Source organism: Castanea sativa, chromosome 1, assembly GCF_040712315.1.
Source record: "Castanea sativa cultivar Marrone di Chiusa Pesio chromosome 1, ASM4071231v1".
NCBI classification, from domain to species: domain Eukaryota; kingdom Viridiplantae; phylum Streptophyta; class Magnoliopsida; order Fagales; family Fagaceae; genus Castanea; species Castanea sativa.
This window is the reverse complement of record NC_134013.1, coordinates 13,476,313-13,502,316: the sequence shown is the minus strand read 5'-3', so window position 1 is coordinate 13,502,316 and position 26,004 is coordinate 13,476,313. Positions and strand designations below refer to the sequence as shown.

The following is a 26,004-nucleotide window of genomic DNA, read 5'->3' as shown; positions in this document are numbered from 1 at the left end:
GCGTGAGGCAGCTATGGTCCAAATGGCTTATTATCAACAGAAGCTAAAACAAGGGTATGATGCCCACGTAAAACTAAGACCACTCACGCCAGGTGATCTTGTACTAAGGAAAGTTGTAGGCGCTTCTAAGAACCCAGCTTGGGGTAAGTTGGGACCCAATTGGGAAGGCCCCTATCACATTGTTTCAGTAGCAGGCATAGGGTCGTATAGGTTAGTTGACCTAGACGAAAGAATTGTACCACGTCCATGGAATGTAAATAATCTTAGAAGGTATTACTATTAATGAAATGTGCATTTGTCAGTTGATATTCCAAAGTCATGATTAGCTCTTTTATTTGAAATTATCATTTTCAAGAATCTAACAGAAACTTGGTTAAGTGCAGTCCTCGGACCACAAACCTTGTGGAAATTGATGCCTTGTCATTTGTTAAACAGAACCTTAGTTATGCCGGGTCTTCGGACCTCCTGCTTTGGGAAAATTAACATTTGAAATTATCATTTTCAAGAATCAAACAGAAACTTGGTTAAGTGCAGTCCTCGGACCACAAACCTTGTGGAAATTGATGCATTGTCATTTGTTAAACAGAACCTTAGTTATGCCGGGTCTTCGGACCTCCTGCTTTGGGAAAATTAACATTTGAAATTATCATTTTTAAGAATCAAACAGAAACTTGGTTAAGTGTAGTCCCCGGACCACAAACCTTGTGGAAATTGATGCCTTGTCATATGTTAAACGAACCTTAGTTATGCCGGGTCTTCGGACCTCCTGCTTTGGGAAAATTAACATTTGAAATTATCATTTTTAAGAATCAAACAGAAACTTGGTTAAGTGTAGTCCCCGGACCACAAACCTTGTGGAAATTGATGCCTTGTCATTTGTTAAACAGAACCTTAGTTATGCCGGGTCTTCGGACCTCCTGCTTTGGGAAAATTAACATTTGAAATTATCATTTTTAAGAATCAAACAGAAACTTGGTTAAGTGCAGTCCTCGGACCACAAACCTTATGGAAATTGATGTCTTATCATTTGTTAAACAGAACCTTAGCTATGCCGGGTCTTCGGACCTCCTGCTTTGGGAAAATTAACATTTGAAGTTATCATTTTTAAGAATCAAACAGAAACTTGGTTAAGTGCAGTCCTCGGACCACAAACCTTGTGGAAATTGATGTCTTATCATTTGTTAAACAGAACTTTAGCTATGCCGGGTCTTCGGACCTCCTGCTTTGGGAAAATTAACATTTGAAGTTATCATTTTTAAGAATCAAACAGAAACTTGGTTAAGTGCAGTCCTCGGACCACAAACCTTGTGGAAATTGATGTCTTATCATTTGTTAAACAGAACCTTAGCTATGCCGGGTCTTCGGACCTCCTGCTTTGGGAAAATTAACATTTGAAGTTATCATTTTTAAGAATCAAACAGAAACTTGGTTAAGTGCAGTCCTCGGACCACAAACCTTGTGGAAATTGATGTCTTATCATTTGTTAAACAGAACCTTAGCTATGCCGGGTCTTTGGACCTCCTGCTTTGGGAAAATTAACATTTGAAGTTATCATTTTTAAGAATTAAACAGAAACTTGGTTAAGTGCAGTCCTCGGACCACAAACCTTGTGGAAATTGATGTCTTATCATTTGTTAAACAGAGCCTTAGTTATGTCGGGTCCTCGGACCTCCTACTTTGGAAAAATTAACATTTGAAGTTACAACTTTGATCAAGGTTATCTCCTTATTATGTCTGGATGTTAATGCGTTACTGTTTATTAAACTCGGATCTTAAGTTTTATATCTTTAAGTGTTAAGCAATTTTGTGTAAGGAATGGTCCTCGGATCTTACATCCTACTAGAAACAGTGTTATGCATTATAAGGGTTTAATTGTTATATGAGGTCCTCTCTTCTTTTTAATCGAGGCATTGTTCAAATATATTAACCATGTCACCTTTTATTAAATCTTTAATAATATGCGCGTGATTATGTGAAAGTTATGATTGTGCAATCCTTGGAGTTAGATTTATTTACTCTGAGAAACTTCTGTAATAAGTACAAAAAGAATAAAGTAAAAACAGATACAACCCAAGTGAAAAGCAAACGAAATTGTTCTTCATTAATCAGTCAAATATACATTACATATATAATTCAAATATGGAAAAAGAGAAGTCCTAAAGATAGGTCCTAAGCTTTTGTAGGGGGGTCTTGCTGAGAGGTACTGGTGCCCTCGGTCTTTCTCAACTCCAGCTCAAAGGGAGTCAAGACTTGCTTTCCCTTATCTGCTGTCTTCGTTGGAAGGACGTTGGGTTCCACTGTCTGGCTCAAGTCCTTCTCTGCATCCCCTCCTCCTTCCTTCTCTTTGTTGGAACCAGAAGGCTCTGTAGGATCAGGAATTTGCTGTGGGACCACCGGAGGTAGAGCAGGAAGAGTTGTCTCAGGGGTAGGAGTGGCAGCAGGAGCCTCTTCAATCTCCTGTATTTCCAGGGGAAGCCAAACGTTCTCGAACTTCCTCAGATCCGAAGATAGAGGAACTCCTGCTACGTTTAAAGCTTCCCCCTATACTTTTTGACAGTATTCCCGGCATAAAGCCGCGAACTCCTCTGTCAGCTGCTCCTCTGTGGTTGCTACCCCTTCTTCGAAACTCGCCTGCTTGGCAGCTTGAAGAGAGAGTTGGAATGAGCTGGCTTCTTCCTTCATCAACGCCAGTTCCTTTTTCAGATCCAAGCACTCCCTTTGAGCTTGGGAGAGCTCTTCATCTCTTTCGCGAAGGAGCTTGCGCTGTCCTTCTATCTGGGTCTTCATGGTCTTCAAGTTTGACTCGACCCCATTTTTCTCTCTCCTCAGATCAGCCACCTCTGAGGTCAACTTCTCATTCTCAGCAAGGGCTGTGCCCAAGGACTTCTCAGTCTCCAGCCTGATTTCGAGCTCAGTTCTGGCTATCTTCCGAGTGTCTTCTATAAACTTCTCGGCTACAAAGACCTCCTGAATGGCCTGTAACAAAGTATGATGGAATTAGGAATAGTAAAAAAAAAAACTTACTTATAAATATTGTTAAAAGTGGAATCTTCCTAAAAAGGGAAAAACTTACCAGCGCTAAGTCTCTTTTTAGTGAGAGGAATAGTTGTGGCTGGCCCATTTTTTCCAATGTCTCCATGTCCTTGGGCAGCAGGAGAGGGCGTTCCAACACTTCGGCCAAGTGGTGGGCATGGCCTTGTTGAACCGCCCTTATACTGGACTGGCAGGAGATAGGTGCGCCGTCCAGTCTTAGATCGGGGGACCAGGTGGTCGGTGCTCGGCGCACTTCAGCCTCGTCCCTGATTTCCCCGATTTCAACCGAGCGGGCTCTACCCTTGCCTTTGTCCAGCTTTTGCTGCTGAACCGGTGGGAGTTGTTGTCGTGGTTTCTTGGGGTCTTTATTGATCGTCCCCTCGGTATCCCCCTTTCTCTTCTTCTTGGGATCCTCGGCTGGAAATTTTGGTTCAGCTGGAGGAGGGGGAGGTGGTAAAGATGGGGGAACTTAGGACGTCCCCGTCTTTTTCTCTACAACCTTAGCAGCTCTATTGGTGAGGAGACCCTGCATTCTTCCCATATCTTCTTCGGATTCGTCCTCGGGTAGGGCAACCACAAACCCTGCAATTCCAGAGGCCTCAGTGGCTTCTTCCTCCTCGTTGGAAAGTACAACAAACTGATTCCCGCGAGGTCTCTCGGTGTCTTCGAAATGGAATTGATCTATCTCGTCGTCAAGTGTATACGAAGAAGACACCTGCTCTTCTGGAACGACAGTTGCTTGTGAGTGCACGACGAGGGGAATGGCTGCTATAGGCCGGTTGTACAAAACGGTGTTAGGAGCGTCCGGGAGGTCGCGGTCGTCCAGAAAGTGGGACCGAGCTACGTTTATCCTCCTTCGTCTTCGGTCACCCGCAACTATGGCGTTTTCTATCTCCTGGAAGTCCGAGGAAATGGGAGTGTACCCTAGAATGAGATGAGCAGCCCGGAGTTGTAAGTCTTCGCTAACGAACACCTCGGAGCGAAGTACTCGGTTTAGATCTGCGACGTTATAGTGACTCAGACGAGGACGCACGTGTTGTTTATCTGCAAAAAAGACATCAAAACAAACAAACCTGGTCAGATTCACACAGATATTTAACAAGTTTAAGTAAGTATGAATGTGCATTTCTAGGTGTGTTAGAAGAAGTTGTGTTGTGGGGAGATTAATCCTACGGCATCGCACCTGGATTCCCCCACTCAACTGGGCGGTGGAAGCCGTCGTGCCAGTTCCCAGAGACGATCAAGTGGTCGTCCTTCATGCCTTTGTTGGATTTGGGCAGACAGGAGATTAACCTAACGACACTAGAACGGGACTTAATGTAGTAATCTACGTTGGAAAGTTTATGGGACTCATATAGAAACACGACATCGTGCCATGTGAGGTTTAAACCCATCTGCTCGTTCAGAGCATCTACACTACCCAAAACTCTAAAAACGTTTGGGAGGCACTGATCGGGACACAACCGGTGGTTGCGAAGGTACTCCCTAGTTACAGGTTTCATTGGAAGGGTCATCCCACCCTCTATAAAGGCTATCATTGGGATGATAACCTCTCCCTCTTTCCTAGAACCAGCCACGGCTTCTGCCGGGCAATATTTTAACCCTACATCGCTGGGAATACGGTACTTGGCCCTAAAGCCTTCCATCCCAGCGGCGGTATCAACTAGACACTTGAATCTTCCCATTACAGAGGAACGAGAGACTAAACTCTAAGAGGGAGAATGTTTGTAGTGATAGCCGAGGACAAATACCGAGGAGAAAAGGTTAAGAATAGAAGGACCAAGAACTTACAAGGTCGAAGGTGTGCAAATTTCCACGGTTTTCTGCAAGTAAAGTATGATGGTTGATGTTTTGATGGGATTAGCCCCTGAGGAATTAAATGAAGGCGCAGGTTCCCGAAGCGTCACGACGTGCGAAAAGGCGGCCTCGAAATTATATTTGTCCCGCCTAAAATTTCGTGGAGTAACGAAGACCGTTGGATGCCCATCTCACCGTTGAACGTGGGAGACAAAATGTAACTTACAGTAATAAATGCGCGCGTTTTTGAAAATAAAACCGCCAAGTGGCATCTTATGGGACGCGAAACGATTTCCACACGTGTTGTAACTCACAAAATGTGTGGAGTAGGTTCTCGTCGGATCAAAACCCTATTTTTCTCCTCTGACGTTGAAAATTAGAGTTTTGAGGGGCTATTGTGGGGGGGTAAAAAGATCATGATGGGAATGTGGGCCTTTTGGGCCGTGTTAAGGAAGGCCGACCTGCTCCTGGGTTTAGAATTTCTTAGTACTATGGGTCGGCCCATACGCCGAGGGTCCGAGGATCCAGCCGAGGATGATTTTTCCCTTCGGACTGACACCGAAGAACCCGGGACTTCATGGTAAAGGTTAGGGAAGGACACGGACAAAACCAATGGTTAAAGGGGGTGAACCCTTGAATGTCCTAGAAGCACCGATGTTGGAAAAATGTCAAAGATAAAGGCAGCTATCTCCGCATTAAAGACCCTGCACCTACCACCCTGGCCGCATTAATGGGGAAGTGACACTTAAACAGTGGAAGGGAAACTTCTGGTTACTATTCAAAGGCACTAAGAAAAGAAATATCTAGGCTAAGGGGGAGTTGGGGCAACACGTGTACAAAGTATTAAAAAGATGAGTATTTAAGGAGGAACCTAAAAGAGAAAAGGGGAGGGACTTTTTGTAACCTAAAAGGAAAAAGAAACAAAGAGAAAGATATAATATAAGAACAACTCTCGGCTTACATCCGAGGAAGCTGATTTACAATATTCCTTGTTGTTTCCAAGTACTTGCAATATTTAGTTTGTCATTTAATCCTCACACACTTCTAACCTGGGTTTCAAGCCCACACTCTACAAATTCATATTGTTTAAGGCTCATTGGGCCTGAGCCCATAACTGTTCTTGGGGCCAGGTGCAATTGTGCACTTACAATCACCTTCCCACTTTTCCACCCCTCTAACGAAACACACATGAAGAAAAACTGAATCTTTTTTATCCTCCCACTAATTTTCTATCCTCCTACTTTTCCACTTCTCTGACCAAACAGACCCTTAAGATTCTATTTGATTGGAGGAGTGGAAAAGTGGGAGGATAAAAAATGAGGGATTGATAGAAAAGTAGGAGGATAGAAGAGATTTTGGTTTCCCTAATTTGTGTTTGGTTGGGGTGAAAAAGTGGAGGGATAAAAAAAATAAATTTGTATAAATTTACTCATATGTCCTTTGTAGATGCTCATTTTTTGGAAGCCCAACAACGTGGGCAGAAGAAAGTTGGATAGAAAAACTATTAAGTTTAAGCGGCAAGAATAATGGATCATGGGTCCATAAAGCAAACAAATGGACTTTGAAGAAGTAAATGACCCTAAAAAGGCCCGGAAAGAGAGAAGTAGCAAACCCATGGGCTATATGGATGTAGAAAAGTAAGAATATGTCACAGCTGCCACAGCAGGCCCAAAGTAATGTAAGTAAAGAAAGTAAGGGGTAATGGAGAATCTATAAGCCCCAAGGATAAAGTATAAAGTACTTGGGCCAAGGAAACCCAAGGAGTTAGTAAACGGGTCAAGGATGCCCAAAAGGAAGTAAACGGGACGTGAGAGCCCGCAAGTAATGTAGTAAAATACCCAATGAGTTTATTGGGCCATTAGAAAAGGGATGAACAATAAGCCCAAAGAAACCCAGCAGTCCTGGGTCAAGTAAACATCACGGCAGGCATGGCAGAATGACGTGGCAGGAAGTAGTAGCAAGGCTAAGAATAGAACACAGAGAATGGCATGAAGGAGGGGAAGCCCACAATCGGGCAAAGCCCAGCAAGCCATAAAGAATGAGAAATCAATAAAGCAACCCACGCCGTAAGAAGTCAAGAACAAACGGCAGAACAGGCAGACGGACCTTCAGGCCACGACAAGCGCATGAGCAGCAGGCAGATTTCAGACGAGCATGGAAGCAAGGCACGCACAAGGCCTAAACACCACTGGCTTATTTTTGTGTTTCCTGCTCAGACTCTTTTGGAGGTAGTGTCCTACTGGGATGACATATTGCCCAAAAGAAGTAAAGTTGAGTTGGAACCACTAAGTGCATGTCATGAGGGATGGAAAGGAAGAGAATACTTACACCGTGGTAGGTAAGAATGTCACGGCTAGCAAACAAACAAAATAGTTTTCTTTGTCTGGTGAGGTGGAGTGGCGCGGCCAGCACAGGTAAATGGCACTGGTTGGGCAGCTGACCAATCAGTAATGGTCGGCAAGGACGCGTAAACCAGACAAAGACGGTTAAGGGCTAAAATGGTAAAAGCCAGTCACGGCAGGCATTATATAAAGAACTCCTACTGTGCACAAGAGGGGGGGGGGGAGGGGCAGAACAGTATTCTAAAAAAAAAAAAGAATCACAATGACTAAGTAAAACAGGAAGAGATAAAAAACGAAAGGGAAATGAAAGAAAGAATTGGAGAGAAAAGAAAAGAAAAAAACAAAAATGAGAGAATAGCACAGCAGGCATGCACCGAATAGGATGATTTCCCCCCACCCTCTCAAACCACACTCTCTACTAAAAGCGAGATGCTTATCTGGGCACAAGTCATTTAGGGCCCGTTCTTTCAAATCAGTTAATTTCTTCACCGGAGAGATTATTCGCATTGATGAATTGGTTTTTTCCTTCTTGACTTAGACCCCATGATATAACTCTGCATGACAAACTAATATTTCTTTGTGATTCAATAAGCTTATTATCACATGTTCCGTATTTATTTGTATTGCCATCTCATAAAACATGTGTTTCTCGTAACGACCCATTATTTATTTTGTCTAAGTGGTGAATGAATCTTTGTTATCATCTTTATTGTATCTGCCTGCCGTAATTGTCATAACAGCTCTACTTGCTAGAGGCATGTGATCGAGTTTGCGCACAAGCCGAACTAAGGTGGGTTGCAATTGAACCAGTCCCAACTTCCTGATCTAGAACACCTCGAGCCTAGTACGGGAAGAACCAGTCCAGCCTAATACCACACAAAAGGCCCGCTACACGCTTATTAAAAATGATGCCCAATTAAAACAAAAAAGTGAAAAAAGACAATCACCCCAATTTATTGAAAAAAGAAAAATCATGCCCAATTTTTTTATATTTTAAATTACATCTAGTTAAACCAGAAAATAGAAAAAATAAAGGAGAGAGAAACAAAAGACAACAACTTGTATGTTCTATCACGCACAAAAAAAAAAAGAAAAAAAAAGGTCAATCACACGTTCATGCTCAAGGAAAAAAGAAACTATTAATATTCCAACACATAAGATGAGGAGAAGAGAATAATTCAGTCATTGATTGCAATTATTATTCTTCTTTCTGTTTTCTCCCTAAATTGAAATGATAGAATATTTGTGGGTCAGGGGAGAAAACACCTGAACTCTACCATCCTCCCTATTTCACCCAACCAAACGGACCCTAAGCTTCATTGAAGGTGATTCACTCCTAATCAATGTAGGACAAGCAACAAAGAGAGAGAGAAAAAAAGAAGTTTGAAACACATTCACCCACACCCATAGATGATGTGGTGTTTTACTTTCATGGACACAAGCACAAGGCGTATTGCTTAGTGTCTGATTCAGAAATTCACGTTAATGCCCATTTCATAAGCAAGAGAAGTAAGATCGAAGGAGATTTAACTTGGGTCTAGTCCGTTAAAATCCAAAGAAAAAAAATATAAAACATATGTGGAGAAGCACAAGAGAGAGAGAAAAAAGGACAGAAGATTCCGCTTGACGGCCTATGATCATAGAAGAAGAAGCCCTTAGCAGCTGTATATGTTACAATTTACAAAGAACCTTTAATATGTATGTAAAGGTTAGGACTAATCCTACATGAGCTTCAATATATTTTGGTCACTTGACCGTTACACAAACGCACAATTAAACTTGTGCATAGGTATCTTGTTTGGGCCTTACCAGCTCTACGTAGTGGGAAGATTCAATGACAACATGCTAATTAATCGAGATGGATGGAAAACGGATCAGGGTACCACACTTGGTTGTCATTGGAGAAGGATTTGAAGATTCAACGACAAGCAGAGAATAATAAGGTGACAACTAAAGCGGAAGCACTGTTTGAAATAACTGCTCATCATGTGTAGTTCCAATTTTCTTGGGGGAATTAATGCTGCATGGAAGCTGAGCAAGATGGTGGATGGAGTTTTGGGATAGATCTACAGACCAAGTGTAAACACAGCACTGAATACTGCTTGTTTGCAATAGAAATTGTTGTTACGGTCAGAAAGAGTAGCCACCCAAGCCTTTCTCCGGCTAGGGAGGAGGAAACCTGTGAGTTTTATGTCTCGTCTGAAACACATTTTTGCTATATTTTTCAAATGACCTGACCTGTGCTGTCACCCAACACAGTTATTCACTTATTCTTCAGGATCAATTGCTCAGTGCATTTGAGCCACTTCCTTCACATGAAGATGTAGACGCATACCAACAGAGTCTTGTGCCATCTATTTGGCATTGCTCATTCCTTTCAACGTATGCATCTAGGGCACTGTCAAGAAAAGGAGAATCAAATTTAGTTCCATTTGTCTATTCTGTTAAATCATTGGCCATGGACTGGGAGCAAGCATCTTCTAATTTTAATCCAATTAAAGTGTCATCATAGTAAAAAATTTGAATTGATGTATATATAGCCAAGCAATACTAATCATAGACAAAAGTTTCGTGCATTTCAGCGATCGTTACATGACAGTCATGATGTAATTTGTAAATCATGTAATAACGGAGAGTATCACCAATAGTCACCACAAGAGCAGAGTCCATTGTCAAAGTGGTGAAATCGCTTTGGATCTCGTATTATGATAGTACGCTTCTCAACCAGTGATATGAACTTTGCAGTGCTGTGACAGTCACAGCATATTCTAAGATTCTTTATTATAATTAATGGCATGCCCGCAGTGGTTACCAAAAGCCCAAATGCAATGGCTAGCTTCTCACTGTGTTTATTGATCATATCCTCTTTAATCTCCTCTTCAACATCATGCAGAACAAATTCAGTTTTAGACACAAATCCAGCCCTCCGAATCTTTTCGATCAGTTCTTCCAACTTTACATATATCTTCTCCCACTCAGGGTGAGATCGATCACCAGCTACAAAGCGATGGATTTTGTTTCCATGTTCAACAAAACTGCATCCAGAAGTTCTGATGAGACCTCTATCCTTCATCAAAGTCCTAACCTGTGAAGCATCTCTCCATAGACCAGCAGCACAATATATATTTGAAAGCATGATATAGTTTCTGGGATCTGATGGGTCTAAACCAATTAGTCGCTCTGCAACTTCTTTCCCCAGCTCAATGTTACCATAAACCCGACAAGCACCAAGGAGGGCTCCCCAGACACCAGAATTAGGTTCCATTGGCATGTGTATGATCAGCTCATAAGCATCATTCAGAAGACCAGAGCGGCCAAGAAGATCAACCATGCATGAATAGTGATCCAATCGGGGTACAATTCCATATACTTCAGACATGATCTTGAAGTAATACTTTCCCTCCTTGACAAACCCTGAATGGCTACAAGCATTTAACAGATGCGTGAAGGTAACATGATCAGGCTCCAAACCTTCCTTAATCATGCTTTCAAAGATCTCCATTGCTTTTTTTCCATGCCCGTGCACAGCGTAGCCAGCAAGCATGGCTGTCCAAGCTACTCTGTCCGGATTAAGCATCTCTCTGAAAACCTTCCATGATGTGTCTAATCTCCCCAACTTTGCATACAAATTTGAAAGCACAGTCAAAATTCTTCCATTGGCATTGATACCATAACAAAGGATTAAACCATGAAAGCCCTCTGCTAGTTTTCCTACACCTAAATCTTCACAAGCCTGAAGCAAGACCACAATAGTACCTTCATCAGGCTCAACTCCAGCCATTCTCATCAAACTAAAACAACTAACCGCCTCCTCCGCAAACCCATTTTGTTTATAAATCATAACCATTGAATTCCATGAAACAATATTCCTAATAGGCATTGCCTCAAATAATCGACAAGCCGCATCTAAATACCCGGACTTCCCATACATATTAACAAGAGAGTTACCAACCTTAGTTTCCAACAATATTCCTAACTTCAGTGCACACCCATGAATGTACTTGCCAACATCTAGTACTACAAAATCAGTACAGGCACTGATTACAGATAAAAGTGTGACCTCATTAGGTTTCATCCCCATCTCAAATTTCATCCTAAAAAGTGTACTTAGGCACTTACCAATACACCCCATTTGCGAAAACCCAGAAATTAAAGAATTCCAGGAGACCACATCCTTGTGCGGCATTTCATCAAACAACTTCTGTGCATCTTCTGCACCTCCAAATTTAACGTACTTAGTCACCAACTGATCACCAATAAACCCATCGCTATAATCCACAGATTTGATTACGCGGGCATGAATTGCCTGGCAGTATGAAATAGAAGAGCAAGAGTTTAAAGCAAGAATGAGAGCGGAAACGAGTGGTTCTTGAGGGAAAAGAGAGTTGTGGAGTTTTCTGTGTGTGAAGAGTTTGTATAGAACCAAAGGGCAATCAGAAATGTAGGAGAGAGCCGCTTTTACCATCGCCCATCATTCAATTGAATCATTCAGAGCCAAAAGGATATTTGATGAGAACGTTACGGTGCTTCCTAAACATCCCACTGACAGCCTTTTTACTTTTGAGTTCACGTTTTTTGTGAAGGGGGACTCAAAAGTCAGAACCAACAAGGTTTGAAGTGAGAACTAGAATCCCACATCGCTAATAGATTAGGTAGCGGAGGTGACTGAGAACTATAAAATTAAATGGGTGAGAACAGGCAAATTATCTTTGCGCTTGGGGCAATGACGCAGTCCGTGAGGTTCTAACCGAGACGCGTCTATTGCTGGTTGAAAACTATTTCCAAACCCCCTCTTAGGCCTGGGTTCAGCTCAGGCCTTCGAGAATTTCTGGAAGGGCTCCCTAAGGGGTAAAGCCCTACAATTCTAGTTCAAATTTTTCGCTCTTAAATGGGCCGGAAGATATTTTTATTGTTCTGGGTTCAAGTGAGGCTTTTACGATTGTTATTTTTTTAGGTAAATCGTGTCTCTTCCTGCTTGTGGTATGGGCCTCGAGCTCTTCTGCCCTGGGACTTCAATATGGCCATAAATTATATGGCTTGTATTTACATTTTTCGAGTGGGTAGATGTATTATTAAATAATAATATTGGTCACACTTAAAATTTAAAAATAAATTAATACACTTGTAAGCACTTAAAATTATGTATATAGGTCACGAATAATCACATTAGACAATTCATGTGACTCTGCACACTTGTGATGTGCCTTTTTGTAAACTTTAGATATTTTTGTAATCTTTAAAACATCTGTTAATAATTTAGTTTTTTTTTTAATTTAAATTTTTTTAGATGCAAATGACTTGTATGGTTAAGTTGTTTGGCTTTGGCTGTTTGTTGTTTGAGACTCAAATAAGTTAGAAGTGTAGTTTCTTTTCTTTGCTTGGTAATGCTAATATTTCATCAAAAATATTTGATATATAATTAGATAATAAATATGACTCACAATTGATTGGTAAATTTACTAAATTATGAGAAATCTAATCTACAATATTTTATACCGTACAAAATTGGATGATGATAACTAGGGTGTTGTTTGAAAACCCACAAAACTGAGTGATATCATCCTGTTTTCATAACTTATGATCCAAAATTGGTGGGGCCCATGGAAGAGCAATTGTTTGGATTCCATGACTCATATTTCGTGACTTAGTTTCCATCACTCAATTCTTTGATTTTTGAGTGATGAATTATGAAAAATGAAAACACATTTTAGCTGTTTTCAGTTTCCATAACTCATAATTCAATGGCATATTTGTAATTAAACACACATGGAGGGACCCACAGCTGCACATTTTGACTGTTTGACTTTTTTTTTTCCCTTTCTTCTCCTGGGTTCGGTCTTCAGTTCTACATTTTTTTTTTCACTGATTTGGTCTTCAGTTCTTCCTTTTTCTTTTTTTTCCTTCTTCTTTTACTGGTTCGGTCTTCAGTTCTTTCTTTTTTTCTTTCTTTCTTCTTTTATTGGGTTCAGGTTTTTGGGTTTTTTTTTTCTTCTTCTTACACTGGGTTCAGTCTTCAATTCTTGCTTCTTCTTTTTTTTTCACTGGGTTCGGTGAGTTTGGGTACTGAAAAAAAAAAAAAGCTGCATTGAGTGATAGGTATGGGGCTCACAAACAGTGTGAAAAATATTGAGTGATGACAAGTGAGTGATGCTGCCAAAAGGGTAGGGTATTTTGAGTGACGAGTGATGAGTGATGAGTAAAGAGCGATGAGCGATGAGCGACGGAAATTGAGTGATAAAAAATATTGATCCAAACAAGCCCTAGGTGCTCCAAAATCCGTTAATAGAACTACTATGATGCTTTTGCAGTTTTATGTTAATCGTCTTCATCCTTTTTTTTTCTTTTTTTTTTTTTTTTTTTTTTTAACTTGTTCCTATAACAGTGAAATTGTAAGCTAACCCATAGATCAATTACCGTGTGCTCGTCAAAAAAATTAAAAAAAAAAATACCATGTCATTTGTACAAGAAATTAATGTGGCATTGCCCAAAGGTTTTCATTTGAAAATGGATTTACCACCGCACACCACTCTACAAGTATTAGCGTTTGTGGGGTGTGAGAAGCAAAAACCAAAGTTTAAGTTGTCAAGAGGGAGTTTCACACACACATATACACTTAAATTAGGCTAAAGTATAATTTTTATCTTATATATATATAAAAAAAATCATAATGAAATTTTATTATATTTGCTATTAATATGGATATTAATTAACAGGCCATAAATAAATGCTAATGTGATTAAATTAATGTTTCATAAATATTATTTGCACTATATTAATGGATTCTTAAAAAGGAAAATTATTCAATATCCAATAGTAGTCTCACATTAATGGAGGCTCCAACCATAAATTTAAGACTAAAGTAGGGTTTTAACACTTAAAAGTTTATGATTGTTTTCATTTACGCCATTTACATGTCAAAACTTTTAATTTGACCCTTCATATTTAATTTCATTTTCATATTGGCCATATAGTGTATTTTTCATTAGTGATTAGACCATTATATCCCTCTATATTTAACTATTTCATGACATTCTAACTCTAAAATGTTGTGGAATGCAAAAATGTTATTGTTATAGGTAGCAAAAACAAATTATGGATGGTTAGATTACTCACGAAAATAGAGGGTTATGCCAATATGAAAATTGATTCAAACATGATGGGCCCAAATACAAATTCTAAATGTGAAGTGCCAAAATGAAAATAACATAAAATTCAAATGCCAAAAATATATTTTCGTCTAAATTTAATTAACGGAACCCACAATTAAGTAAGATGAAGGAATATTACTCATGAAGTATTTAATAATTACTCTCCTATAAAAGACCGAGTATATTGCCACAATTAAATATTAAATAATATTTCTTTTATCTTTTTTTTTTCAACCGAATTCTATCCATAAATTATAGACAAGAAAGAAAGTTTATAGAAAATTCAAAAAGGAAGCAGTAAGAGAAATGACAGATTATAAAGTTGAGCAATTGCTTTGGCAATGTCAAAGTGTCAAACAGATTCTTGGTGAGTAGCAAGGAAGATTATGTTTGTGGTAGTTAGAATCATTAATGAAGATGATAAATGGAGATGTTGAACGATGGTGCTGAGTAGCATTTGGCTTTGTCAGATTTGTGAGAACTAATCCTTCAATTTCAATCCAACCAGGTTCTCGATTTTAGTTGGTTCTCAAATTTTTATAGTTTTTATTTATTTATTTAAATATGATCAGACATGTCTAGTGATTGATTCACGATCGTATAGATTCAATTGGCCGATTCGTTTTTGAATTTTAAAATTTTGATTTAGTCTAAAAGTGCTTATTAATATTTAAAATTTATTAAATAGTGTTTAAAATGTTTATTTAGACTTTTTTCGAGTAAAATGTTTATTTAGACTTACTTAGACTCTTTTCACCCTTCTAATGATAAGATAACATGTTGATTTTTATGAGTTTGGGTTTTCAAATATAAATGGGATGTGTTTGAGATGTAATTCCTAAATTTTACTGTAATATGATTTGGTATCTAAAATTGTTAAGAGGATTTAGGCCCATTTGGTAATGTTATTATAGTAATATTTTTTATATTTTTTAGAAATACATGTGGATTAAAAAATGTGTAAAAATATATATAATATTGTTTAAACATTATAGACTGTTATTAAAAAGATTTTTTGTTCTCAAATCGAACCATTACTAATTAAAAAGCATTCGCATCCGCAACTTCCATTCTATTTTATTTTACCATTTCAAAAAGGTACTTTATCAATTATACCATATCATTTTATAACACAATTAACATCCCAAATTTTATTTTCCTATTCTACTCATTAAAATAATATATATTACCCACTAAAATAATATAATATATAACTTTTGTGCTGCTGTTACAGTGCTACAGTGATCTTTTGGAATTAAAATATATTATAATTTTTACAATTGTGCTACAATGACATCTTACATTTATGATGACACTATAGCACAATTGTAAAAAAATTGCAATTCTCAGATTTCACAAGTCTAACTGTTGGGCTCTTTTTGTACCTTGAGGTTAAATTTCTCCTACATTTCCCACTTAGAGCATTCGCATTCCAAATCTTCAAACTATTCTATTTTACCATCTCAAAACCCACTTCATCATTTATATAATACCATTTTACAATACACCCAGCATCCCACCTTTTAATTTCCTATTCTACTCATTAAAATAATATATCTACACAATAAAATATATATTTTTCCTTTTTTTTCCCCAATTTTCTCCACCACACACGTATGTACCTTCCCTTAACCTTTAGCACCGCGCCTCCACTGCCTAATCACCACCACCGTGCCTCCATCATGCCCACCATGCTACTACTGCCCACCAAAATCCCACCGGAACAAAAACCCATATTAAAAAAAAAAAAAACCTAGCATCACAACAGAAAAACCCATCGAATCCACGCCCATCTCCACCATGCACGACCTTGCCGTGATCCATGCCAATCTCCACCAAAACCATCACCAATATGAGTAACCCAGAAACCCAGAATGCTAAAACCTAAAAACTCAGAATGCCAACAACCACAACGTTGAAACCCAGCAACACCAAATCCAAACACTGGCAATCTCCAACGACCAACAAAACCCAGAAACACTGGACTTGAGAGAACTTCGACCCACAACCCACTTTAGCCATACCCACCTTTTCCTTTAAGCACCGGTCACAGCAAAAAAAAAAAAAAAAACCCTCAGAACCCGTCAATCCACTAGCGTGGAGGCCTAACCACCGACACAAAGAGAGAGAGAGAGAGTGTGAGAGTTGAGAGCGTGCAATGAGAGATGAGAGAGATGAGACTGTGTGAAGTTTTAGCGATGGAGAGAGAGATTGGATAGTATGAAGTGTCGTGTGAATGAGAGAGCAAACAAATAAAATATTAAATTTTGTTTTAGAATTAAGCTACAGTGCGATTCTAAATGTAGAATCGCACTATAGCACAATTCTAAATATTTTTGCAATAGTAACCTTTTAAAAGTCCGGGTGCTGGAGGTTTTTTGAGACTTTGATACTAAATATGCCTACATATGGCATTTACAAGTCCAGGTGTAAATGGTCAATAGTCAATGGAAATGTCCTGAGAAAGGGAAGTAGGCTTTTGTGGCTCCAAAAAGTTAATATGAAAACAAGGCAATGAGGCCTGTGATAAATTTAAACAGCTCATTGGACAATTTAAGCCTCGATTCCCGATGACAATCCTCGAGTCACGATTTGCTGAACATAGGTTGTCTAACTGAAAGTGGCCCTCAACATACTTTAATGACTAGTTACTAGTTAGTGAAACGTATGTTGTTTTTGTTTCAAAGGCAACGTTAGAGAAAACAACATACAATATTGAGTTTAATAAAAAAAAAAACAATGTTATTAGTTATTATAGATACATCATATTCCATTCTTGTGTCAAATCGTTATTTTTTTATATTTAATTTTTGGCTAAAATCACGAGAACTTCAATTTTAGACGTGTATATTATTTTGAACAAAACTTAAATATTGTACTTATGTGTTATTTCTTAAGTTTATTTCTTAAAATTTTGTCATGTAACTTTTTTCTCATGGATGAAAGTGTATTTTTTTTAAATTAAGTAGTCACATGACGAAATTTTAAGAAGAAACTTAAAGAACAACACTTAAAATACTGTACATAAATTTTTTTTTTTTATTATTATTATATATATATATATATTTTTTTTCCTTCGTGTCATAAACTAGATCATATGTTGAATCATGTTTATTTTGGTACAATTTTTACAAGAGATAGTGTTGAACTAACAATAGAGAAAGTTACACTTCTTGTAATATTTCAGCCGAATTACCAAAATATAGAACCATCTACCAGTTAGGAACACATTGATTTCACATCTTGGAGTGTTGGATCGCATATTGATATATTTCAACTGGGTTTTCTTGATGTTGAATTTTCAAAGTAGCACGAGTATTTTGATGAAGTTTAAGTTTTATTTTAGTTAGTTTTAATTATCTCAATTGGTAAGGTTTTTTATTGTTAAGATATGAACTCAAATCTCAAATACATTAAAAAAAAATGATATATTAACTTAATAATAAAAAATAATCATCATGAAATAGACATCATTAATTTAAATCCTATTATAATTATTAACAAAGTTTTTTTAAGGTGACAAAAAGAAATAGGTCATACAATTATAATGCATTGAGTTGATCTAACAAAGACCAAATATTGTCAACAAGAATAACAATTGGTTTTAGATTCTCTTTTAATTGTATCACAATTCTAGCTATAATGCCCCCACCCAACTTAAAACAACCTAATTGGCTATAACATTTAATTTTACATGCTTTGAGTTGTCAACCTATAATAAAAGTAATTTCTCCTTCACATGATTATACAATTAGTACTATTTTTATCTAGCATGAATCACAATTAAACACAATAATTAATTAAATGTGTGGCTAGTTTTATTGTATTTTCTTCTTTCTACCTTTTTTTTTAAAAAAATTTATAAATTTTGTGGTATAAAATTTTCAATCCTTTTCAGATTTACAAAGTACATACATCATACATGTGAATTTCCCAAGTCAGCAAAAAGTATATATGCAGAAAATATAAACAAAAACATTGTCTGTGTCAGAGATCTGAAGCCACCCAGTGACGCTTATATACGGGAGGCTAAAACATGTTTTGTTGGATAAAACCGTGATCCACCCAAACAAACCAGATAAAAGAGAAACCCAAAGAATTCACAAAGTAGCGTCCAAACAGAGCCTTTCACCCAAGCAAAAGCTTATGAATTATGATACAGATATGACTATATGAGATAACCTTCCGTACCTTATATACTGAGTAATACACTCGAGTGTACTCTATAACAACCCACCCTTTAAAGTCTCTTCAGATATCTAATACCAAATGTACTCTAAAGATACGTTTCAGACATCAACAGAAGAAGAAACCCAAGTGCATGTCAACGTTTGGAGAGACAGAGAAAGTGAAAGAGAGAGTAATGTTATGTGTATAACAGTTCATACAGTTGCAGAAATGTCAGTCAGCTTCGATTGGCACGAGAAAGAGTGTTAGCTAAAGCGTGTAATTATGAACTATAGCCCTGTGAAAAAATTAAATAAACACTAGGACTTCGTACAGTAATTGGTCATTCTTTTCAAAATTGCAGAAAAAGCCAAGCTTGTGTAACCGTTACCTCCCACGCGTTCAACCCTCTTCTTTAAATTTTTTTTTTTTTGCTTCGGTCATACATTTTTTTTTCTTGGCCTTAACATATGTATGTGACTTCTACTGTACCCTAATTACTATCTTATCTTGGAAATCATGTTTCATTATTAACAGTTCATTAATATATCTCACTGTCTCTCACTCTCTGAGACTTTTCAACCTTGCTTTCTCCGGCCACCGTGAAAAATGTCGCCGGTGGCGAGAACAAAGAGCTCGAATGTGGTGGAGGGTAAGAGTTATCCTGCTCCACTTGCTTCCCATGAAGATGTTGTCAAAGACCCTACTGTCTTCTGGGACACTCTCAGGCGCTTCCATTTTATGATGACAACTAAATTTATGTAAGTTTTTTTTTTTAGACTTCATTTTTTTTTTCTTGGAATACTATTATTTTAAAGGGGATTTGCACATTGATGATAATATTATAGATAGAACAGTATGTGACGTTTAATAGTGGGATTTATGTGGAATAAAAAAACATTTTCTTCCATTTTTATTTTTAGTTTAAAGTTTGTGTTGTACTTGTATTTCATGTTTGATTCTTGTGTTTGTGTTCTTTTTTTAATCTTTTTTTGTTTCACTGTTGTATTTTAAGGATTCCTGTGATTGGTGGGAAGGAGCTAGATTTGCATATTCTCTATGTAGAGGTTACAAAGAGGGGTGGCTATGAGAAGGTTTGGCTTTGTTACCTAATCTTTTTTCGGATGTAAAATCCTTTATGTATATTCTTATACCATGGATACGTTATGAATTTCTGCTTAGGTTGTTGCGGAGAAGAAATGGAGAGAAGTGGGTAATATTTTCAGGTTCTCTGCAACAACAACAAGCGCTTCTTTTGTATTGAGGAAACACTACTTTAGTCTTCTTTACCATTATGAACAAGTTTACTTCTTTAAGCTACAAGGTCCAGTGTTTACTCCAACAGGTAAATTATTGTTTTTGTCTCTCCTGTTTCTCTCGTTTTCTTTGTTTAATGGTTACTTTGTTCCTTGATCTTTGTCTCTGGACACTGATTATTGCCTCCTTTTTTTCCTTCTGGTTCTTTATGGCGTTGCTTTTTTTTTTTTTTTTTGTGTGTTGGTAAATTATGGGTCCAATTTTATATATATGTTTGCAGTTTCTTTTCCTGCTAGCAACCCTTCGTGGAGACCTGAATTGGCTCTAGTAGAATATTCCCCCAAAAAAACTAATGATCATCCAGAAGGACCAGAACCACTTAATGAAGGTAATATATAAAATAAAATAAAAAATTATTCCTTGCCTATTTTCTTGTATTTTTATTCCTTTCTTTTTATTTCACTTTACGAAAGTATAAGAGGATAAAGTGAGTTTCAACCACACCACACGTATATGTAGCTGTTTGTTTTGATTTCTCTGCCACAAAATGTTATGCTTATGCTTAATTGATGTAAAAGTCAATGAATCTTTTGAGGCACCAAATGGATTGCCATTATATGGTTGCTATTCAATTACCAAGAAAAATATATGGTTGCCATTTAGATTATGATATGTTTGATGTTCATGTAAATTAAAGTGATTTCTTATTAGTCTCCCTTTTAATGGGGTCCCGCTGCTACTATCTTATACCAACTAAAATATGTGGTGGTTGTCTTGTCTTGTAAACGTTTTTATTTTTCTTCATAGTCTTGTAAGCGTTTAAGGCTAGTTTGGCAGCATTAATAGCCGTTGATGAGTCCATATCTTTCAACTCTATAGTCCAATTTTTAGGTGTTTGATATGATTAAATGCCATTGCTTTCCGTAACATAAGAGAGGGTTTGTTTCTCCCAATTGTGATGAGAGCAAAATAAATACAATGGTACTATTTCATTGAGACTTTTCTAAGTATCAATTAGCAAATAATAATATGGACTAATTGCGAAAATATTACTAAAAAATATGAATTTTTTTTACCATGAACCGTAATGGGAAATCACAGTATTAAGTGTGTATAGCAATTAAGCTTTTCTCACCTTTTCTCACCATCTTGTACAGGCACTTCATGCTTCTCAGCTATTGGAACAATTGAAGGGAAATGCGATTGTGGTTACTTGGTGTCTGTGAAATTGGGCTCTGAGATTCTTAAAGGAGTACTTTATCATCCGGAGCAGCCAGATTCTTCTACCTCAATTCCAGACTCTAACAGTGCCATTGTACCATACACCTCCAAACGTCGCCATTCTGGTCAGAGGAGGAGAAGAAATAGAAGAAGGGGAGACCCCAATTATCCAAAACCCAATAGGAGTGGCTATAACTTTTTCTTTGCCGAGAAGCATTACAAGCTCAAGTCTTTGTACCCAAACAGAGAAAGGGAGTTCACAAAGATGATTGGTGAGTCATGGAGCAACCTCAGCGCTGAAGAAAGGATGGTAATCTCAATGATACAATACAAACCTTTTACGGGTTGCTTCCTTGGTAGAATCATTTTCATCTTCTGGTAGAATGAAAATATATAACTTCCCAATCAAGAAAAATCAGCAAGTTGTTAAAATGATTGGGGCTTCTTCCTAAGATTATCTGTAGTTTTCCTTTAGAGATTAACAAGAGTGATAAGTAGTGAGTACTTCAGATTTGCAAATTGATTATTAACAGTATTGTTGTTTCCTTATTATAGGTTTACCAGAACATTGGGTTGAAAGACAAAGAACGATACAAGAGAGAATTGAAAGAGTACAAAGAGAAAATGATCAGTCAGACCATGGAACTTGGAAGTTGAGACAGCTGACTATTATTAGGGATCAAGAATTGTGGAAAGGCAGCAAAAGCAAAAGAATTTTAACTCAACTTTTTAAGTTGTACTATATTTCATACATATGTGGTAGACTGTTAGGCAATTGCAATTCTTGCATTGCATGCATATTGATGTTTTGACAGGTGTTCTAATTCTTAGTATTTTAGCTTTGATAGTTGATACTAAGCGGCTGATTACTTTTAAGCTCCTCACTCGCCCTAGTTGTTTTTGAGGGGAAAGGTTTATAGAAAATGAATCTTAGTCTAGACTCTAGAAAACAGACTTGTTTTCCTTAGTGAGCACATTTTCTGTTATTTGGTTTGCAAGAAGAACTCGAGCAAGTAAATGCCGTTTAGTTGTTTCTCAAGTTACTTTTTTTTTTTTTGGTTGCCCACAGTGTATCCTCAAGGCTTTCAACCAGAGACTAATCACTGTTCGTGCCGGGAGAGCCCTGCGAAGGGGTAAAGCACTGGCCCAGGAAATTCGTTTCAAAGTGCAGGTAGCAAGACTCGAACTGGGGAGCACACCCAGTCGAGCCCAGTACAAGCACCCTGAGGCTGAGAGCTCTACCAACTCAGCCAACCCCCTGGGTTGTTTCTCAAGTTACTTTGTTATTATGGGTCTGGCTTTGCCATTAGTACAGATGAAAACTTTATGAAACATAGAAAGCAGTGTATACATAAGACAAGGTTGTCATTTCTATTTTGGTTCATCAATTTATTATCAATCCCTTTTATTTGCTATGTCCTCCCCATTTCTTTTTGGTAATTCCTAAATTGGTTTTCTACTTTCTCATGGATGATATGGCGGGGGTTAGATTAGGGGTGCCTCGTTTCGTGCTTGAAGGCGAGGAAAATTTGCGTTGGGTTAGAGTGGGTCAGGTTAGCGCAAGTTCGAGGTATTATTCTATCTTTAATGAGATGACTGTGATATAAAGAAGTTAGAGATGAGAGAGGAAAAAAAAAAAGGGTGGAATATTCATGAGTGGCCTGTGAGAGAATGGAAACGAGTTTTAGGCAGAATTATAATAGAATATGCACACAAATAAAACTCTAAAAAGGGTAAAGAATTTTTAAGAAAACTTAAATTAAGTTCTATGATAGCTCTCTTTTGAATTTTTTTCTAAAGAGCCTTTAAATAGGTCAATGAATCTTATTATAAGTTGAATTCTCGTTTAGAGAAAATCACAAATTTTTAGACTTTACTTAACCAATGTTTTTGGCCCATTTAATGTTAGAATTTGGACTTTTGGTAAATTACAAAGTTGTAGTTCTTTAAGTTACATTTTTAGCTCAACTTGAATTATCTCGATTGGATATCTGAGTTGAAAGCTATGCTCAAAATACTAACTAGTGCGCAAATTGGAATCCTAGTCCGAATTGGACTTGAATTTGTTGCAAATTTCTTTTGATTCCTTACTCCAATTGGACTCAAATTTCATTGGGTGGACCTACTTTGACTTTCATTACGACCCTTGTAAAAGTAAAGTCTATTAGCCTTCTTTTTTGCACAAATTTACTTATTTAATTCTATTCTCCTACACCATCGCGCACCCTTGGTGCAGTGGTCACTTTACAAGTATAAATACTTGTGGAGTGTGGGGGGCAAGGGTCGGGGTTCAAGTCTCCAAGAGGGAGCTTCACACACATATACACTTATATTAGGCTAGAGTAGAAATTCTATCTTATATATATATAAAAAAAAAATTATGTTCTCCTACAAAAAACAAATTCGTGCATTAAATTTAATTAAGTACAAAATTAATTATTCAACATTATTTCAAAACCAAATATAAAATGCATTGAAAGTTCAAATAGTGTGTAAAACACTTATAAACGTTTAGACCCCAAATTTAAAATTACCAACATAAGCTTATAATCAAACAATATATGTGCGGAAAATGAAATATAAGCTATAACCAAATTGGTAACACACTCTAAACCATATTTAATCACAAACACAGCAGTAATTAAAAAGTAAAAAGAAATAGAAGAAGGATGCAAACACAAAGATAACACGGGGATGTGTTATCGAAGCGGAAACTGAAGAACTCGACAAAAAACCTTTCTGCCGCCCTCCAAGCGGTCAATAATCTACTAAAGAATGAAGTTGGGATACATGAATAGCAGAAGACCCTCCAAGCCTAATCTACCCAGTGCACCTAAGTCCTTCAAGCTTCTTGCTCCAACAGGGTTACGCTGAACCTTGTCTTCTCTAGCTTACCGGATCCCGCAATAAGCCCATTGCATCTGCCATCCTTGGCATCTTCCAATACTTCCTAAGCTCTAAAAACACTAAACACTCTAAATGGGTGTGTGTAGTGTTTTGGTACAAATATCCTCTCAATAAGTATAACAATGGGAGAAGGAATGAGAAGAGACTACAAAGATTTCTCTCTAAGAATGAGTAGCTCTCTCTATTAGGGGGGGGGGTGTGTCGTAGAAAACCTATCTAGGGTTTTTTTCTCTGAATAGCCATACTTACATTTCGTGGGAATGAGGGTATTTATAGTAGGGTATGTGAGGAATGTGGAAAGTCAGTTTTCATCCAAATAGGGCATTCTGGCAACTCAAACTCGCGACTGGAACAAGTCGCGAGTTAGAGTCGTGAGTTAACTGCTTGGCCAAACTGGAAGTTTTGTCCAGTAGTGCTCCAGCTATTGTGACCCTTCAGCTCCCTGGCATGCTCCACACATGTGTCACCATTGGCGACTTGCCAGTCGCGAGATCCAATCTCGAGGCTCTTCTTGAGTGCACACATCTTGAGTTTTCTTCACACTCTCTCACACACAATCCATACATTATTCCCACCTAAATACAGGGTTTCTATATGCTGAATTACAAGCAAATTTGGCATGGAATAAAGCCAACACATGGTTGATTAAATTCAACCTTACATGCATGAATTAACTCAAAACAAGTATGCTAATGCCTTCTAATAACAATATAAATATTCAAATTTAAGCCATTATCAAAGAGAAATACATGCTAGAATGTCTATGGGAAGTGGTTGATTTGTTACACCCCAATCTTGGTGAGTCGGCGCATAGGTGGAGCTAGAGAGGGGCCAACAATGCTTGTATATTCCCAAGGGTATGTTTGGTAGACTACAATAATTTTTGTAATGTAATATTTATTCCTATGATTTTTAGCTATTTTTTAGTTTGGTTATGTTTTTATTAATAGTTATGATTTAGCTATTCATAGTTATTCCTATGAATAAATAATCTTCAAAATGAAGAATAACTATTCCTCTTTAAGAGCATTAGCATTAGGAGTGGGTCAGGTGTAAAAAACCCCTTAGTTGCTATTTTACCAACCAACACCCCAAAAATCAAGTTTATTCGGGTATAAATTGCTATTTTTTTAGGCAACCGTGAATTGTTGGTTTTCTAATATACAATCTATTGTAGCAAGCATGTTAAAACCAAAATACTATATTTTATTATCTTCTCTCTCCTCACACACTCTCCTCCTCTTAAATCATCTGCCTCTCCTTCTCTCACCTCTGTCACTCTCCTCCGCCTCCCTTTCATCTCCACCTTTCTCACTCTCCTCCGCCTCCCTTTCTCATCTCTGCCCCTCTCGCTCTCCTCTACCTCCCTCTCACTTATCTTCGCCTTCCTCCCATCTCTAATTGTGGGTTTTTTCTGGGTTTGGATTATGGGTTTTGTGGGTTTCACAGTGGATTTTGTGTGTTTAGATTTGAGTTTTTGTTTATATTTTCGATGATGATGGTGGTGGTGTGTGTGCAGCAGTGGTGGTTACTATGTTTTTTGTGGTTGGTAGTTGTGGGTTGTGGTTCTGATTTAGTTTTTGTTTTGTTTTTTTATTTGGGTTTGTGGGAATGGATTTAGTAGTGGTGGCTGTTGCTGTTGGTGGTGGCATTGTTGTTGTTGGATTTTGGGTAGTGGTGGTGGACTATGAGGGTGGTGGCTAAGGATGGCCATGGGTAGGGTATGGATTGGGTATACCCATACCCTACCCGAAATTTTTTCCCATGGTTACCCAAATATCAATATCCATTAGTATCCATACCCGAATCTTACTCGGATCTATTATTCATGGATATCCATACCCTACCCGAAACTCTTTTTTTTTTAAAAAAAAATCCAAAACATTTTAACTTAAAAACTAACCAATAGCTTTATCATAAAAATAAAATAAAATAAAAAACTAATCAATAAAAAATTTCAAAACAACAATTTCGATCAGATCGTTTGATTATTTTTTTGTGCAGTTGATGATGGAAGCAGAGAAATGCATGAAACTAATGATGGGTTTTTGAAGGTTACCAAGATCAGCTACTAGAGACAAAGTGAAGCTAACGATTGGTGATGTGGATTCCGCGATCCCAAAAGAAGTCGG

The 26,004-nt window shown here is 37.6% G+C and overlaps 2 protein-coding genes and 1 non-coding gene across 3 annotated transcripts; 2 read left to right on the top strand and 1 right to left on the bottom strand.

Moving 5' to 3' along the window:
• Window positions 1–9,653: 9,653 nt before the first annotated feature.
• LOC142607963 (pentatricopeptide repeat-containing protein At5g40410, mitochondrial) lies at window positions 9,654–11,817 on the bottom strand. Its single transcript, XM_075779655.1, has one exon. The coding sequence runs from the start codon at window positions 11,635–11,637 to the stop codon at window positions 9,811–9,813; it is 1,827 nt and encodes a 608-aa protein (XP_075635770.1). The 5' UTR covers window positions 11,638–11,817; the 3' UTR covers window positions 9,654–9,810.
• A 60-nt stretch (window positions 11,818–11,877) lies between these two features.
• LOC142622997 (U4 spliceosomal RNA) lies at window positions 11,878–12,021 on the top strand. The gene has a single exon (XR_012842024.1). It is a non-coding gene; the product is annotated as a U4 spliceosomal RNA (small nuclear RNA).
• Window positions 12,022–18,832: 6,811 nt separating this feature from the next.
• LOC142622236 (high mobility group B protein 9) lies at window positions 18,833–21,823 on the top strand. The gene is made up of 6 exons (XM_075795682.1): window positions 18,833–19,248; window positions 19,503–19,581; window positions 19,670–19,832; window positions 20,025–20,132; window positions 20,902–21,275; window positions 21,521–21,823. Exons 1-6 carry the CDS (start codon window positions 19,097–19,099, stop codon window positions 21,620–21,622), a joined length of 978 nt encoding a protein of 325 aa, XP_075651797.1. The 5' UTR covers window positions 18,833–19,096; the 3' UTR covers window positions 21,623–21,823.
• Window positions 21,824–26,004: the final 4,181 nt, after the last annotated feature.